Source organism: Hippopotamus amphibius, chromosome 6, assembly GCF_030028045.1.
Source record: "Hippopotamus amphibius kiboko isolate mHipAmp2 chromosome 6, mHipAmp2.hap2, whole genome shotgun sequence".
NCBI lineage: Eukaryota > Metazoa > Chordata > Mammalia > Artiodactyla > Hippopotamidae > Hippopotamus > Hippopotamus amphibius.
The window spans coordinates 102,390,219-102,405,932 of NC_080191.1; the positions used below are offsets into that span (position 1 = coordinate 102,390,219).

General features: G+C 41.2%; 1 protein-coding gene across 1 annotated transcript in view; it reads right to left on the reverse strand.

Moving 5' to 3' along the window:
- The window catches only part of LOC130855737 (collagen alpha-4(VI) chain-like), a 108,054-nt gene that overhangs the window by 55,063 nt on the left and 37,277 nt on the right, over window positions 1–15,714 (reverse strand). Inside the window, exons 12-16 of the mRNA XM_057739699.1 lie at window positions 15,427–15,480; window positions 7,514–7,585; window positions 6,427–6,453; window positions 4,869–4,913; window positions 2,919–2,972 (exon numbers count right to left, since the gene is read on the reverse strand). Coding sequence (XP_057595682.1) covers window positions 2,919–2,972; window positions 4,869–4,913; window positions 6,427–6,453; window positions 7,514–7,585; window positions 15,427–15,480 — 252 coding nt within the window. The remainder of the gene's footprint in view (window positions 1–2,918; window positions 2,973–4,868; window positions 4,914–6,426; window positions 6,454–7,513; window positions 7,586–15,426; window positions 15,481–15,714) is intronic.

The window sequence follows — 15,714 nt, forward strand, 5'->3', positions numbered from 1 at the left end:
AAGCTACCTCCTAATGTTACTGGAGACCCCTCCTCACCTCTTCCCTGGCCTGATATAGTGGTAACGGGGAGTCCATTAACCCCAAATTCCCATCCTGATGCTTCATTTACTCACAAGGCAAATTTATTTGACTTCTCTAAGACAATTTTCTCATTTGTGAAACTGATATACCTATCTTATAGGGCTGTTATAGGGAGTCGACGGAATACTAAATGAAAATGAGTACAAAGCCTAGCGTATGGTTCCCATCACCTTTTACGCAACATCTAGTCTCTCCTTTTTCTGACCAGACGCTGGCTTCCAGAGTAATCTTCCAGACCTGTAGCTTCAACATGTTCCTCCTTCTAGGCAACCTGATGACTCAGTAGGAACACACAAGACCCTTACTCATGGCATTAAATTGACTCCAACTTGTCCTTCCAGACTTTCCTCCCACGCTTCACACTGTTTATCTCACCCTCCACTCCTGCTGAATTGGAATCCTTGTTTGTCCAAACCAGCTCTGAGTTCTACTCTAAGCCTTTCCTTTTTCTTAACCTGGAATACCCCTGCGTGTGCCTCTCAAAGAGGTCTGCGTGGAGAATGTCGTGACCTCCTGTGTTCCCTGGAATGCCCTAGTCCTCTCCACCCTCAGCACATTCTCAAATGCCCACAGGACCTCAGTAGGGAGGGCTGGTCCCTTCTGCCTTCCTCCTCTCTCGCCATCTGGTTGTTACTCATGATATAAATTCATCCCATCTTTAGTCCCTCAATGAAGACTTCCTGACTGCACAAGCTGGACCATAACCCCCTGCCACTTACCTCCCTTTCATGTACTTATCTCAGTGGTAATCTCACATCTGTTTCCATGATTATTTCATTCATGTCTCTCCCCGTACAGGCCAGTTCTGAGATACAGAACTCATGCCTGTTCTGCTCCTCATTTTACAGTCACGCCTGGATTACAACAGATGCTCGATAAATTTTGATGATTGATTGGATGGAGAAAGGCCACTACAATCTAGATTCCTCTCCAAGTCACTGTGTGCTCTCACTGATTCTTTATTTGCACCATCCTTACAGATTTTATTTTGTCCTGTCTTGTATTGGAGTTCTTCCTGTACAAATTTTATCTCCTGCACCAGGTAACCAGCTCCTTGTTGGTCATAGCCAGGACTTATTTACCTCTGAACCCTTCTCTGTCTACCACAATGCCCGACAGGTAGGAAGCATCTGGCAGGTGTTTGTTGAGTTTAACAAAATTTGGTGGAAAGTGAAGGCTCTCCAGTCTTGAAGGAAGTGTGGTGTGCTCAACCTCTCCAAAACCTGATCCACAAACTGCAGGCTGGAAATTGAACCTCAGGGAAGAGCCATGTCTTGTGACTCTCTGTTTTACTTGTCAGGAAAACAGTGCATACCTTGGGGTAAAAGCATTACCCTAATTCCATGAGAGGTACCAAAAACATAAGTAAATAAATTTCACCCCCTTTATCTAATCCAGTGAATCAACAGAAGCTGATTATAGTGCTGTGTTAAGATGGATCCTTCAGGCTGGATTCCATAATTGATTAGTAATGTCTGCCATGGGCACAGGAAGGGAGAGAGGCAGTACATACACCAGGTATCTGCTTTCCCTTACAGAAAAAGATAACATCAAGTGGATAGTGCAAATAGTGTACATTGGAAGGATGAAGGATGTTGAGAAGGGGGAGATCACTTCAGACTGACATGGTCAAGCAGGGCATACAAGGAGGAAAGAGAGGAGATGGAAATCGAAGAAAAAGTGATATTTGTGGAGCCCTATGGCAAGGACACAGAACAAAAGAAGCCCCTGGACTAAGTCCAATAGCAGCTGTCAGCAAGGGCTCTCTTGACCTTGGTCGAAGGGCTCCCCCACTCCCTACTAGGTAAAGTATCCAACATTTAGCAACCTGACCAATCACCTAATGACACCCTTTGCCTGTGGCATACTGACCAATCGATTAATGCCATTTTCCTAGCAGGAATTTTCTTTGTCTTGGGATTATAAAAGCTGGCTATGAGCCCATGAGAGGGTCAGCTCTCCTGGTCTGCCAGGAAGTCATCCCACTGTCTTTACAGCATCCCTCCTCTCTAATAAACTCTATCTTCCTTACATTCTGACTTGTGTCTGGAAATTCTTTTCCAACCCACACTCGAGCCACAACAATATTAAAATAAGCGCTGAAGATAAAGGCAGGGAGGTGGTGGGGGAGGGATGGATTGGGAGTTTGGGATTAGCAGATGCAAACTATTATACACAGGATGCATAAACAACAAGGTCCTACTGTGTAGCACAGGGAACTATGTTCAGTATCCTGTGATAAACCATCATGGAAAAGAACATGGAAAAGAATGAATATGTATGTATAACTGAATTGCTTTGCTGTACAGCAGAAATTAACACAGCACTGCAAGTCAATTATACTTCAGTAAAGTTTTTAAAAATTTTTTTAAAAAATGGAGGCAAGGAAAAGTCATTTCAGGATGGGGTACCCAGCACAGGCCAAGACACAGAGGTGGGTGTGCAGAAGGAAACTTCGGGGCACAGTGAGAAGTACAGTCTGGCTGGAAGGATAGTTCTTGACTGAGACTAGTGAAGGATGTGGTTGAAAGGCCTTGGATGTCAAACTAAATCACCGGTGACAGGGAGCTGGGAAAAGCTTCTGAGACAGGGAGGGATGCACATAAGGAAGCACACAAGGTTCAGGGACCTCGTTTCTAGGACTCGTTTCACCATCAGCAGTCAGGCCTTCAGTAAAGATCTCACACGCTCCTCTAACGGGTATTGCCCTGTAACGCCCAATCTAGTACTGAAGCCACAAGACAATTCTTTCCCAGAGCTTAAAAATAAGCTGTCAAGGTCAATTTATGCAGCAGGAATATGAGAAATAGGAGAGAAGAATATCCTCACACTTTACCCTATTTCCCTGATTTCCTTTTTCTCCAGATGACCCTGGGACTCCACGATTACCCTAGAAAAAGAGAAATAAACAAAGAATCCTTGTTACATTAGTCACACCCGAAACTTTTTTTACATACTTTCACATTCTAGCCAAGAGCAGAAAGTTCTAAATCTGACTGTGCGACAGACTAGGTGCCCTGAACAACCTTCCACTGGAAAAATAATTTAAAATCCAGATAACAAATTAAATTACACCTTACATACATCCATGAGTTGATAAAGAAAAAGAGAAATCCTTAGAGTTCAGAATAAATAGAAGGCAGGAATCTAGGGAAGTAATAGCCATTGGCTGCCCTAAGGACTTCTGGTCACTCTATAAGTATGTGATGTGAAAAACCACCTTTATTTTACTTTTAATTTTTTTTAAGATTTTTTTATGTGGACGATTTTTAAAGTCTTTATTGAATTTGTTACAATATTGCTTCTGATTTATGTTTTGGATTTTTGGCCCCAAGGCATGTGGGATCTTAACTCCCCAACCAGGGATTGAACCCACACCCCTTGCATTGGAAGGTGAAGTCTTAACCACTGGACCACCAGGGAAGTCCCCAAAACTACATGTATTTTAAAGTGATCCCAGGAGGTAGCGTCACCAAGTACGTGGCAGAAGCAAACAACCTCCACTCAGGCTCAGTGTCTTCTCACAGATAAAGTCCCATCAAAAATGAGTTTTGACTGAGTCACAACACACACAAAGAAGCCAGCAGAACCAACAGACAACAAATCAGACTTGGAATGACTAGAGATATCGGGATTATCATAATGCAAAGTAAGTATCTTGATACATTTAGATCACCAAAAAGAATGCGTTAAAAAAAAAAAAAAAGCTACTATTTAAAACAAAACAAAACAACAAAAGGACCGAGCAGCTTTGAGAGAGAATCCAATAGAACTTCTTGACGTGAAAATTAGAGTAACCAAAATTAAAAATCCAATTGGCAGGTTAAATGCTATGCTAAACACAATGACATAAGGATTGGTGAGCTAGAAGCTGAAGAAATCATTCCGAATGCAGCGCGGAAAGGTAAATAGAAAATGTGAAAGAGAGGCTAAGAGATATTGAGAATAAAATGAGAAGGTCTACAAAATTTTAATGAGACTTCCATGAGGAGATCATAGAGAAAATGGGAAAAATAAAAACTTCAAAATGATAACCTGTTAAGGATTTTCCAAAACTTAGAGAAGGTACAAATGCTCGATTCAAATGCCTAATAAGTCCCAAACAGGATAGATGAAAAGAAATCCACACCTGGACACATCATATTGAAACAGCAGAAAACTAGAAACAAAAGGAAATTTGTAAGGCAGCCTGATATTCTTTAAAAGATTGCTTACAAAGGAACAGCAATTATTTGTTGGAAATGAAAGACCGTAGAAGCCAGGAGAGTATGAAATTACATTTCCAAAGTGCTGAGAGAAAATAGTTTACCCAAGAACGATCTCTCAAGAAAAAGGATGAAATCCTGAGATTTTTCAGAGGAAAAAACAACCAAGGGAGTTACAATCTTCATTAAAGAAAAACTCTCAAAGTTGCACCTTCAGCAAAAGAAACATCATCTTTTCATGTTCTTGTGAAGGCATCAGTGGTAGTAACAAAAACAAGGGTAAAGCCAGATAAGCAGCTGGCTTAAATAAAACAAGAATTATAACAACATCTCTTCGGTATAAATTAACAAAACAAAAAGATGGAAATAAAATACTGGACCACAATATGTGATATGCGAGCTAAGTTTCTAAGGCCCTTGTATTTTGAAGATAATAGCAAATATATAAATTAATCTCAGACATTGTTGAGCATGCATGTTTATTTAAATTTCTAGACTAATCGTGACGCATACAAAGAGTGTTAACACCAAACAAGTAGGAGCAGGGCGGGCCTAGGGACAGAATGAGAAACTTTCTGCACCTGTTCTCCATCCAAGCCAGCAGCACCCTCCTCACCAGGGTTGCCCTGTGGAGCAAAGGAGGATGAGAATGTCAGGGACAAGAGGACCAGGTTACATGGTTATTGTTTTGATGTTAATTTCCTTGCTAACATCATTATTCTCAGTTGGTAGAAGAATCTGGACCTTCCAAAACATTTATACACTGCATTCAAGTATTAAAAAGCAATAGTTATTTTCTTCCTAAAATGGATAGTAGCGTTACATACTGTTTTTCCTGACAGTTTCAGATGCTAAAGAAAAAAAATAAGAAGAAAAAGGAACGTGAATTTTGAATGGACAGAAAGACTGCCTTTAAACTTTTACACTGGGACAAGTACTGTAACTCCCTCTCAAGCCTGAATGAAACATTTCTCACGGGTGTCTACATGCTAACGTTGGTCCTTTCGCCATTGAGTTTTTTTTTTTTTCATTGTTTTACAACTTTTATTCTGAAGCTAAGGCACGCAAAAGTAGCCACTGATTATTTTTTTAACTTAAAAAGACTGGCAAATATGCCTGAATTAATCTGCATAATGTAAACTTGGAAGATTGCAGAATAATTAGGAATGAGATGGGTGTGTATGCGTGTGTGTGCATTTTGAAAGACTTACAATTAAAAACAAAAACATTTCTTTCGAAAAGAACTGAAAAACTTGGGCTAACTAGTGATGAGAGTAAAAACTGGCCGCTGCACTGTGACAGTTCATCAAGCATTTCATCACTTTCAAATTATGGACCCTTCATTTTGCCAACTAACGCAAAATGACAGTTAATATATTTATTATAAAGCATCTTTTGAAGAAAAATATTTGGAGTTTTATAAGCTGAATAAGATGCACTTCACATTTGTGGGATGGTTGGTTAATTTACTCCTACTGGCCACACAAGGAAATCAAGTTTCAGGCATTTTTTTTTAGCAAAAGTACAGCTGAGTTAGTGCATGAAAATAAGCATACGAAACTCTTGTTCTAAAATTACATGCCGTGTGTGGCACAAGCCAGAGGAGTGAGTCAGTGGTACCAGGAGACCTGAGTAAAGGGGTTCTATCAGCCCTTGTCTGACCTGTTTACCACTTTGTAACCATTCCCAAGGATAATGTGGGGAACACAGCAGGGACCTAATGTTTCTTGAATGAATGAATGAGCAAATGGATACTTTGCTTCTGAATGTAAAGTCATTTCCAGCCCTGACCTAGCATCCATTTCCCACCTGATACCCAGCTTGACCAGATCCTTCTGACAACACCTTGAATCCAGGACCAACGCTTCCAAATAAACATGATAAACATGTAGCTCAATTACTATAGAGTTAGCAAGGCTTGAAAATTAGCATATAGATCTCTGCCTTAAACCTGAAACACACGCCTTACAAATAGCCATTCATTAGCGTGGCAGCTTGGCCATTAATATCTGACACATTCCCTTTTCTAAAAGTTTGAAGCCCCACCTTACTCAAGCAAAGGAAAGACAAGTGAACTTGGTACTGCGGTTCCCAAAGAATCTGTTCTCCAGCTTGAGAAAAGTAAGGAAGGTAACTCACCTTTTCTCCCGAAAATCCTCTTGCTCCCTAAAATTAAGAAGAATAAAAGCCACTGAGCTTGAATGAGATTTTTAAACCATTGTTTCATTTAGGAAACCATGTGTTCCCTACTTTCAAGGAAATGTAATTTTTAGATCAAGATGAAGATTTCTCCTCCAGTAACCATAATAGACATCACAGCATTCTAATTACTACCAGTCCCCTGCACCTGCAATGTGAAGAAAATTGCGCCCTGTATCTCCTCACACAGTAGGGGTGAGCTGGAAACAGTAGTGACCTGCCACTTATTTTAACAATCATACTTTGTCCAACAAAAACGAGAACACGCTGACTCACAAGCGTGAGGAGGCTTCCAGGAGTAACAGGACAAATTAACTGAAAGAGAAACTTGTTCGAATAGACAGAATAGGGTCATGGTGATCAGGAAAACTCTACAAGACCCTGAGGTTATAGACAAAGCTTTCCGGCCTTACTAAAGGAGATTCTCTAATCCTGGAAGGTTAAGAAACATTTAAGGCAACCACTGAAAAAGGCTGCCCCACCCGTTATCCTTTTAGGCTTTAAACCTTTCATAGTTCTCAAGCCCAACTTCCAACTGCCAGTTCTGTGGCTCTTCTGAGGGTTTTTTCCTGGGACCAGAGCCTGTCCACACACAGGAGAGGCCAGAAATGCTGGGGAATTAATGCCCCCGGGAGCAGCCCTCAGCCAGTGCCTGACAGGATGCGGTGTATGAATACCCCAGCTCCCTCACCCCTTCAGTGCAGTAACACACAGGTGCATGTTCTTCCCATTGTTCCCCTGCAGGACTAAGCTCTCTCCACCCACAGCGGTATCAGATAATAAGGCACCATTTTTAGGCCACCCTCCCTCCTGTCTAACTCCTCTCCTCCCCTACCAGTGTTTACTTTGGTCCCCTCCCAATAAACTATTTACACTCGACTCCTTTTCTCAGCCTCTACTCTGGGAAACCCTCAGTCTGAGAAAGAACTAAAACATCATAGCTATGCTGAAGAATTAAGATTTCCCTCAAACTCAAGGGATAAAACAGAGATAAGGAAAGAATTCCACAGCTCAAGGTCACACTCACCTTGGGTCCTCTCGTACCCTGGCATCCTTCCTCACCTCGGGGTCCAGGAAGACCTCGGGGGCCTCTTTCTCCCTGTGGAATAACGATACACATGGAGACAGACCAGCAACTATCTCAGTCACCACCTAATCAATTCCAACCGTCGATAAAGACTGAGAGAATGACTAAAATATGGCACGGTCCTTACGGTCACTTCCACACCCTCAAAGACCTGATGGGACCCCTGCAAGGCAGTCAGGATGCTCGTCCATCAGCTGCCCACATCGATGACTGCAAGGCACACGAATCCGAATTATCCAGACGTTTTATCAACTCAGTCAAGCCACATGGGTAAAAATCAAACAGAGCAGAAGGTGTGTTTGAACATTTCCTTCGGGCAGCTAAAACTGGATGAAAGTTTCCCTGTGTTTCCACAAAGAATAAACCACACTATTTAACTCTTTCTCTTCTAGTTGAAATCCTGCCCATCCCTAAGATATGGAACGTATGTCACCTCCTCTTCTGAGAAGCTTTTTCTGCTGTATCACATGTTATTATCTCTTTTCATGTTCTGCTTCTGCTATCGTGTCTCCTTCTTGGAGACAAGGACAGTGTCTCATTTCTTTATCTCAGGGTTTCCAGCCCTAAGCACAGTGCCTGACACAGTATCATCCAATCAGGATTTGAAGAATGACTTCCTGAATCCTATTAATGAATATAACCTTTTGATCTAGTATTGCATAAGGAAGGAAATGGTACATACTGTGCCCTTTGCCAAACTGAGTAAATATAAATTAGGAAAGTACTGTACATCCCATAAGCTTTCATCAAAAGAGGGTCTACAAATGTTAACACCTAACTTTGACTTTAATGAGGCTGGATAACTTCCCTACATAAGCTGACCAGGACAGTAAAATGGAACATAGGAAAGTGAGAGGTACCCTGGGTCTAGAATGAAAGTACCTGGGTTCGAGTCCTAGTGTAATAGGAAAGGACCTTTATATTCTATTACAAGTTCATCACTAAAAGGATGTTGCCTATAAGCTTAAATTATACCTAACGGCCCATCTCTGGGAACCCTGCCTCCTAGGTAATGAGCACTAAGCTAAAACACCTTTGTTTAGCTCAAGGAAACATCCTGACCAGGCCCACCTGTGAATGACTGCAGGGAGGCAAAAATTAACACATCCACTCTGGAAGCTGGCTGGAACCAGGAAATGTTTGACTTTACTCCCTCCCCTTTCTGTACAAAAGAAGCCTAAATTCTAACTCAGGCAAGACAGTTCTTTGGGACATGAGTCCACCACCTTCTTGGCCTGCCGGCTTTCCAAATAAAGTTGCTATTCCTTGCCCCAGCACCTCATCTCCGAGTTTACTAGCCTGTCAAGGGGTGAGCACTACAAGCTTAGACGCAGCAACACTAGTTCTGCTTCCCACTTGTTTTGTGAGTACATGACTCTATAAATTACAATTTCCTCTACGGATAAAATATGAATCTGGATAACACTGATTCTAACCATTCATAGGACTGCTGCATTGAACACATGAGATACTGTATTGAAAGTACTTCGCAAGTCACATGGAGTGGACAAATGAGGTGTCTTATACCTAAGAGCCAGCAAGAGATAGTGAGACAAGCACAAGTTCTGGCTTCCGACAGACGTGAATTTGAGTACACCTCCAGCCCTTTGAGGAGTTCAGGATTCTGGGGGCACGAGCCACCTGTCTCCTTGTGTGTCCCTGCAATAAACCTTTCTCTGCTCCAAACTCCACTTCGGTTCATTTGGCCTCACTGTGCATGGGACACATGCACCTGCATTCAGTAACAATTATGCTGGGTGAAATAAGCCAAAAAGACAAATACTGTATGATTCTATTTAATGAGGCACCTAGGGTAGTCAAAGTCATAGAGACAGAAGGTAGAATAGCAGTTGCCAGGGGTTGTGGGGAGAGGGGAGTTAGCGTTTAATGGGTACAGTGTTCCAGTTTGCAAAATGGAAAGAGTTCTGGAGATGGATGGTGGGGACAGTTGCATGACAACATGAATATACTTAATACCACTGAACTGTACACTTAAAAATGGTAATGATGGTAAAGTTGATGTTATGTGTATTTTATCACAATTAAAAATTAAAAGGAAAATTGTGAAGGAAAAAACCCCCACTCCTATGACTTCTGCTTCCAGTTTCTAATGTTTCAGTTGCTGTACATACATGGTTATGTGTTTTCTCAAAATTATTCCCCAGAAGAAAAAGTATTCCTGGACTTCCCAGGTGGTGCAATGGTTAAGAATCTGCCTGCCAATGCAGGGGACACAGGTTCCATCCCTGGCCCAGGAAGATTCCATATGCTGTGGAGCAACTAAGCCCGTGTGCCACAATTACTCAGCCTGCACTCTAGAGCCCATGAGCCACATCTACTCAAGCCCGTGCACCCTAGAGCCCATGCACTGCAACTATTGAGCCCTCGAGCTGCAACTACTGAAGCCCATGTGCCTAGAGCCCGTGCTCCACAACAAGAGAGGCCACCACAATGAGGAGCCCGCGCCCCACAATGAAGAGTAGCCTCTGCTCACCACAACTAGAGAAAGCCTATGAGCAGCAACGAAGACCCAATGCAGCCAAAAAATTAAAAATTTTTTAAAAAAGGAAAGAAAAAAAGAATATTCCTAAATATTCTTTTTGCGAATCTTCACATAGTCTTCACAAAGTTTCTCATATTTGGAAGACTCTCTCCATTACTTAACTTTGAACAGCATACTACTGACACCCAGTCAGTTAATCTGAGATATTTATGGGATGTTTATGTAGGTCAGCTATAAAGTTTAAAAAGGGAAAAAAATGGAGGTAAGAAAATCTAACTGAGATTATTTATTATATATGAGGGTAAGACCTCACAATTTCAAATGTTATCTACCATGAAACAAGACTTTTAACAATCACTTTTACAAACAATAGAATTTGTGATTACATGGTAGAAACCATAAAGATATTCTTCGAAGAAAAATAAGGCAATGGGTTTTTGAAGCTGGAAGTAAAATTTGCAATGACAGACTTTATTTCATAAGCAGACTTAAAAGTGGTTCATCTTTAAAAACTTAGAAGTGAACACAATATACTCTAGAAAACCAGGTGAGATGTTCCAAGAAGTGGCTTCAGCAATGCTGAAGTTACTGATAGAGAAACTACATGGGAAGAATCTTCAATAAAATCATTGGACAAAATATGAGAAAGAGAAAAAAGAATTTCGAATTTAATATATCTTTTTATATAATGAAAGACTTCAAAATGTTTATGGTAATTACGTTAAATATTAAATATAGACATTTGTCTAATTCACCTACAGCCCTATAAGTTCATATTTTCTAATTGGGCAAAACATTTTTAGGATGTTCTCATGAGAAAATGGGAATTGGCTTATAATGGGCACATATGTCAAATTGTTTTGAGAAGAAAATCTGTGCTTACTGTGTTTCTCATTCAGAATTAAGCTCTATCGTGTTTAAAAATTGGCATTCCATTTGCTCACAGCAGTTGCTTTATTAAAGCTAACAATTATAGTCATGACTTAATGGAAAGAATTACATCACCAAAATCTTTTCAAACGTTGAGCTGGTGCAAGTTATTACATGAGAAATGGGAATTAGAAAAAGAAAAGTATCTTATGCTGAAAAGGAAATGAGGAAATGTACACACAATGGTTAGCGGTGCCTCTGGCACATAGGAAGCTCTCAAATGTTAGCTGTTTTTGTTACTATCCAAATTATGTAACTATTTTTTGTGACCTTAGATAACCTGACTAAATTGATATATAACTAAGGCTTGATGTGTGATCAGTGCATATGTAAACTACCATCTCATTATAGGTAAATTTTTAAAACATACAAAATCCACAAGTCTGGCAGATTGTATTTTCGAAAGATGGCCATAAGGAAATCTCTGCACTCTTCTGCCCTGTGATCTTGCACGACCACACCGAGGAGGAGTCTCATCCCCCGCCCCCTCTGGAATCTGGTCTGGAGTTAGGGACTCCCTTGTACCCAACCGAATGTGGCCGCAAGCCACCGCCTGACCTCTGAGGCTGCTCTGAGCTCGGCGGCTTCAGGCCTGGGCTCCTGGAATGGACCCTCCCCGTGAGACCCAGCAGCCTTGCAGCTCCACCTCAGCCTGCCCTTCCGCATCCCAGCCCCTCCAGGCACGGAGAGGAAGCCACCTCGGAGGGCAGCAGCGGCAGGTCCTCCAGCACAAGCCTGAGGGCGGGAGGGGAACCCCAGAAACCCAGCAAATAGCAGGAAACAGTTCCTTTTTCAAAACATGGACTCCCACCCAGAGCCCGTGACTGTTGTTTTACACCACCAAGGGTGGTGGTGGTGTTGCTTGGGGTGGGGGTGGGAGAAATAAATAACTGGAACAGTGAGTTGGTTACTTGTCCTTGTGTGACAGAGAAGAACAAGTCTGACTCCACATTGGATCAGTTTCTTTTACTGTAACTGTAACTGAGCAGGGACCCCTCCCCCCTGCCCTCCGCTGCAGCTCCTCTCTGGAGTACCTAGATGATAGTATCTGTTGCATATTGTCTGAGGTTTTCAGATGCTAAAACCGCCACCACAGGGAAAAATTAACTACTTGATACTCATGAGCAGGGAGCCCCCAGACCTGTTGGTGCCTAAGGACTGATAATGTTGACCCCTGTGACCGCACTCTGTTACCCCACCATCAACCAGTCAGAGCATTATGCATGAGCTGATCACACAGCCTGGCGTGCCCCTCCCTCACCTGGTCTTTAAAAATGCTTTGCTGAAACCTTCAGGGAGCTCGGGGTTTGTGGGAGGGAGGGGGGAGATGAGCCACCCATCTCCTTGCTTGACCTTACAATAAATCTTTCTCTGCTCCAGGCTCAGACTTTTTTGGTAGTGTTTGGCCTCACTGGGCATCTGGTAAACAAAGTTGCATTCGGTAACATAACCTTTGTACTCTGCTTTTGCTACAAGTTCATCATTCAAGGGATGTTGCCAACAAGCTTAAAGTCTACATAATGGTCCATTTCAGAGAATCCTGCCTCCCATGCCTGAGTGCTAAGCTAAAATACCTCTGTTTAGCTCACAGGAAACATCCTGACCAGGCCCACCTGTGAATGGCTACAGGAAAGAAGAAATTAACACATCCCCTCCAGACTCTGGCTGGAACCAGAAAAATATTTCCAACAACTTATCACTTTTCTTACTTTACCTCCTCAGCTCCCCTTCTCTGTTCTATAAAAGGAAATAGCAGGGCTTCCCTGGTGGCGCAGTGGTTAAGAATCCGCCTGCCAATGCAGGGGACATGGGTTTGATCCCTGCTCCAAGAAGATCCCACTTGCCGAGGAGCAACTAAGCCCGTGCACCACAACTACTGAGCCTGCACTTTAGAGCCCGTGAGCCACAACTATTGAGCCCATGTGCCGCAACTACTGAAGCCCATGTGAGCCACAACTATTGAGCCCATGTGCTGCAACTACTGAAGCCCACGTGCCTAGAGCCTGTGCTCTACAACAAGAGAAGCCACAGCAATGAGGAGCCCGTGCACCACAATAAAGAGTAGCCCCCACTTACCACAACTAAAGAAATCCCATGCACAGCAAAAAAGACCCAACACAGCCAATATAATTAATTAATTAATTTTTTTAAAAAAAGGAAATAGCATTCAAAATCCGGTCAAGATGGTTCCGTAGGACACATGTCCCCCATCTCACTCTATTGACTTTCCAAATAAAGTCGCTATTCCTTGCCCCAACACCTCATCTCTCAGTTGACTGGCCTGTCACGCAGTGAGCAGCATGAGCTTGGACTTGGTAGTACTTGTACATTTTGAACTTGAACCTACAAATTCTGGACATGTTCTGCATCTTGCCCACTTGCAAGAGCTGTCTCTGCCATCGAGTGGACGAATCTGCCCTACTTTGCAGGGGAAGTGACTTTGAAAGCCATTCGGAGGGTGACATAGTTTGAAGTCACTTCTCTTGTGAGAAATGCAAAGGAAATGAGCTTCTCTGAGCTGCACTGTCACATTCAGCGAGTGCTTGAAACATGTCTGGTTCAGTTGAGATGTATTCTAAGTGTAAAATATGCACTGGATTTCAAAAACAGCATATTTTTAAAAGTAAGCTATCTCATCAACTTTTATATCAATTACATGTTGATTACATGTTGGATATATTGAGTTGAGTAAAATATGTTACTAAAATTAACCACCCCTTTTTTTTACCTTTCTTTAAGGTGGCTACTAGAAAGTTTTAATTATATAAGATTATGTATGTCACTCACATTATACTTCTAGCTCTGTACTAGAGGGCCTTTATAAAATACCTTGGTTTTAGGATGTTAAGACAGCAGAGAACGGGGACAAAATCATCTCCCACCCTAGACAGAGGCAGGTTTGTTGATCCTGTTTGTCTGAAATTGGCATCAATGATCTTAATGGGTTAGTCAGACCTTAAATATTCTCTTAAGCTTGGCCAGGCTCGTTGAACCCCAGGCCAAGCAAAAAAAATAAAATAACTCTTAAGGACATCTTCTTTGCTGCACAGCAAAAACTAACACAACATTGTAAAGCAACCATACTCCAATAAAAATTAATAAAAAAAAAAGTAAAAATAAAGGACATCTTAAAACATCATGAAAACAGGAAGGAATATTTACTGCTAAGCAAAACAGCAAAAGTTCCAATTCACGTTTCAGAATGGGTTTCTACCCTCTGAGACTACGCTTACCTGGCAAAATAAAGAGAAAAGTTGAGCAATTCTCCCACAAACATAACCAAAGAAACAGATCAGTTTACATAGCTTTCAGCAGCTGCATTTTTCTCTAATTTCTGCTTACTTTCCAAGGTCAAACAGCCTAAATGTTCAGAATAATAAAACAACATGCTATGCTAAGTGCAGTGTTTAGAACATTAATGTTTGTGTACACAGTAGTGTGAAAGCTTGGTCCCAGGAACACGCAGGTCCCCAAGACCCTTTGGGAGGGGGTGCTCACAAAGTTAAAACTGTTTTCCCAATTACACTAAAATATTATCTTTTCTTTTTTCACTCATATTCTCTCCCAAGTATACAGCAGAGTCTTTCAGGGATCAATAGCAAGTGATATCACAACCGACTCAGTACAGAAGCAGATATAGGAATCCATCAGTCTTCTAATAAGCTAGACATCAAAGACATTTTAAAATATGTAAAACAATGCCACTCTTCTCACTAAAATATTTTGTTTTGGCAAATACAGTTATTTTTCATAAAGGAATATGTTATTTATGTCACAGGTTTGTTTTTATTTTGAAATAAAATAATTTTAAATTATTTCAGCTTTAATTTCTAATGTGGTAAATTCCAGTCCCTAAGCTAACAATTCTCTCTACAGTACACATTTTTCTCCATGGCCAATCACCTGTGATAGATAGCTTTTCCTCAGCCAAGGGTGTATCCAGGGTTATATGCAAACCATCAGTGGGTAACTATAACTCCATCACCTTTTTAGCCACTCAGGAAGGCATCTGAGTGATCTTGTTCTGACAATGGCCTTGGTTCTCTTTACTTTGTTAAGCCATTTACAAGCATGGCTGCCTCATTAATAGTAACAAACGACCTGTGACTTAGCTCACAATTAACAACTAATATTACACACATGCACATTAGACCACATTTTTCAGTTATCTCAAGTTCACGGATTAAAAAACCAAAGACCATACTTCATCATTAAACACCTTCTAGAGGTTATATCTTTACCAACTTTATCCACTTGACACTTGTTATACTAAATGGTTATTTTTATATAGACATTTTAAGCCCATTCTAAATGGCATAGATGAGAAAAACTTTCATGGCTTAAGCGCAATTAAGTATGACTAATAGTTGACCCATTTTATCATATTCCTTTAAAGAAAAAAATACGATTTAGTACTTACATGACTACCATCTTCACCAGGATGACCAGGTAACCCATCAGAGCCCCTTCCTCCCTGAGAAGAAATCAAAATAAGTAACTTAGACCCAAATCATTCATTTCTCAAATCTGCATGAAATAAAATTGCGATTAATAGACACCCTGTCTCACTGACTTGACATTTTATTGAGAATCTACTAAATGTCAAGCATAACACACAGAGACACATAGAAATAAATACTCTCGGGCTGTCTTATAACTGTTTGTCTCTCTAGCCTGGTATATCAACCTATTTTTATTTTTCTAAAAT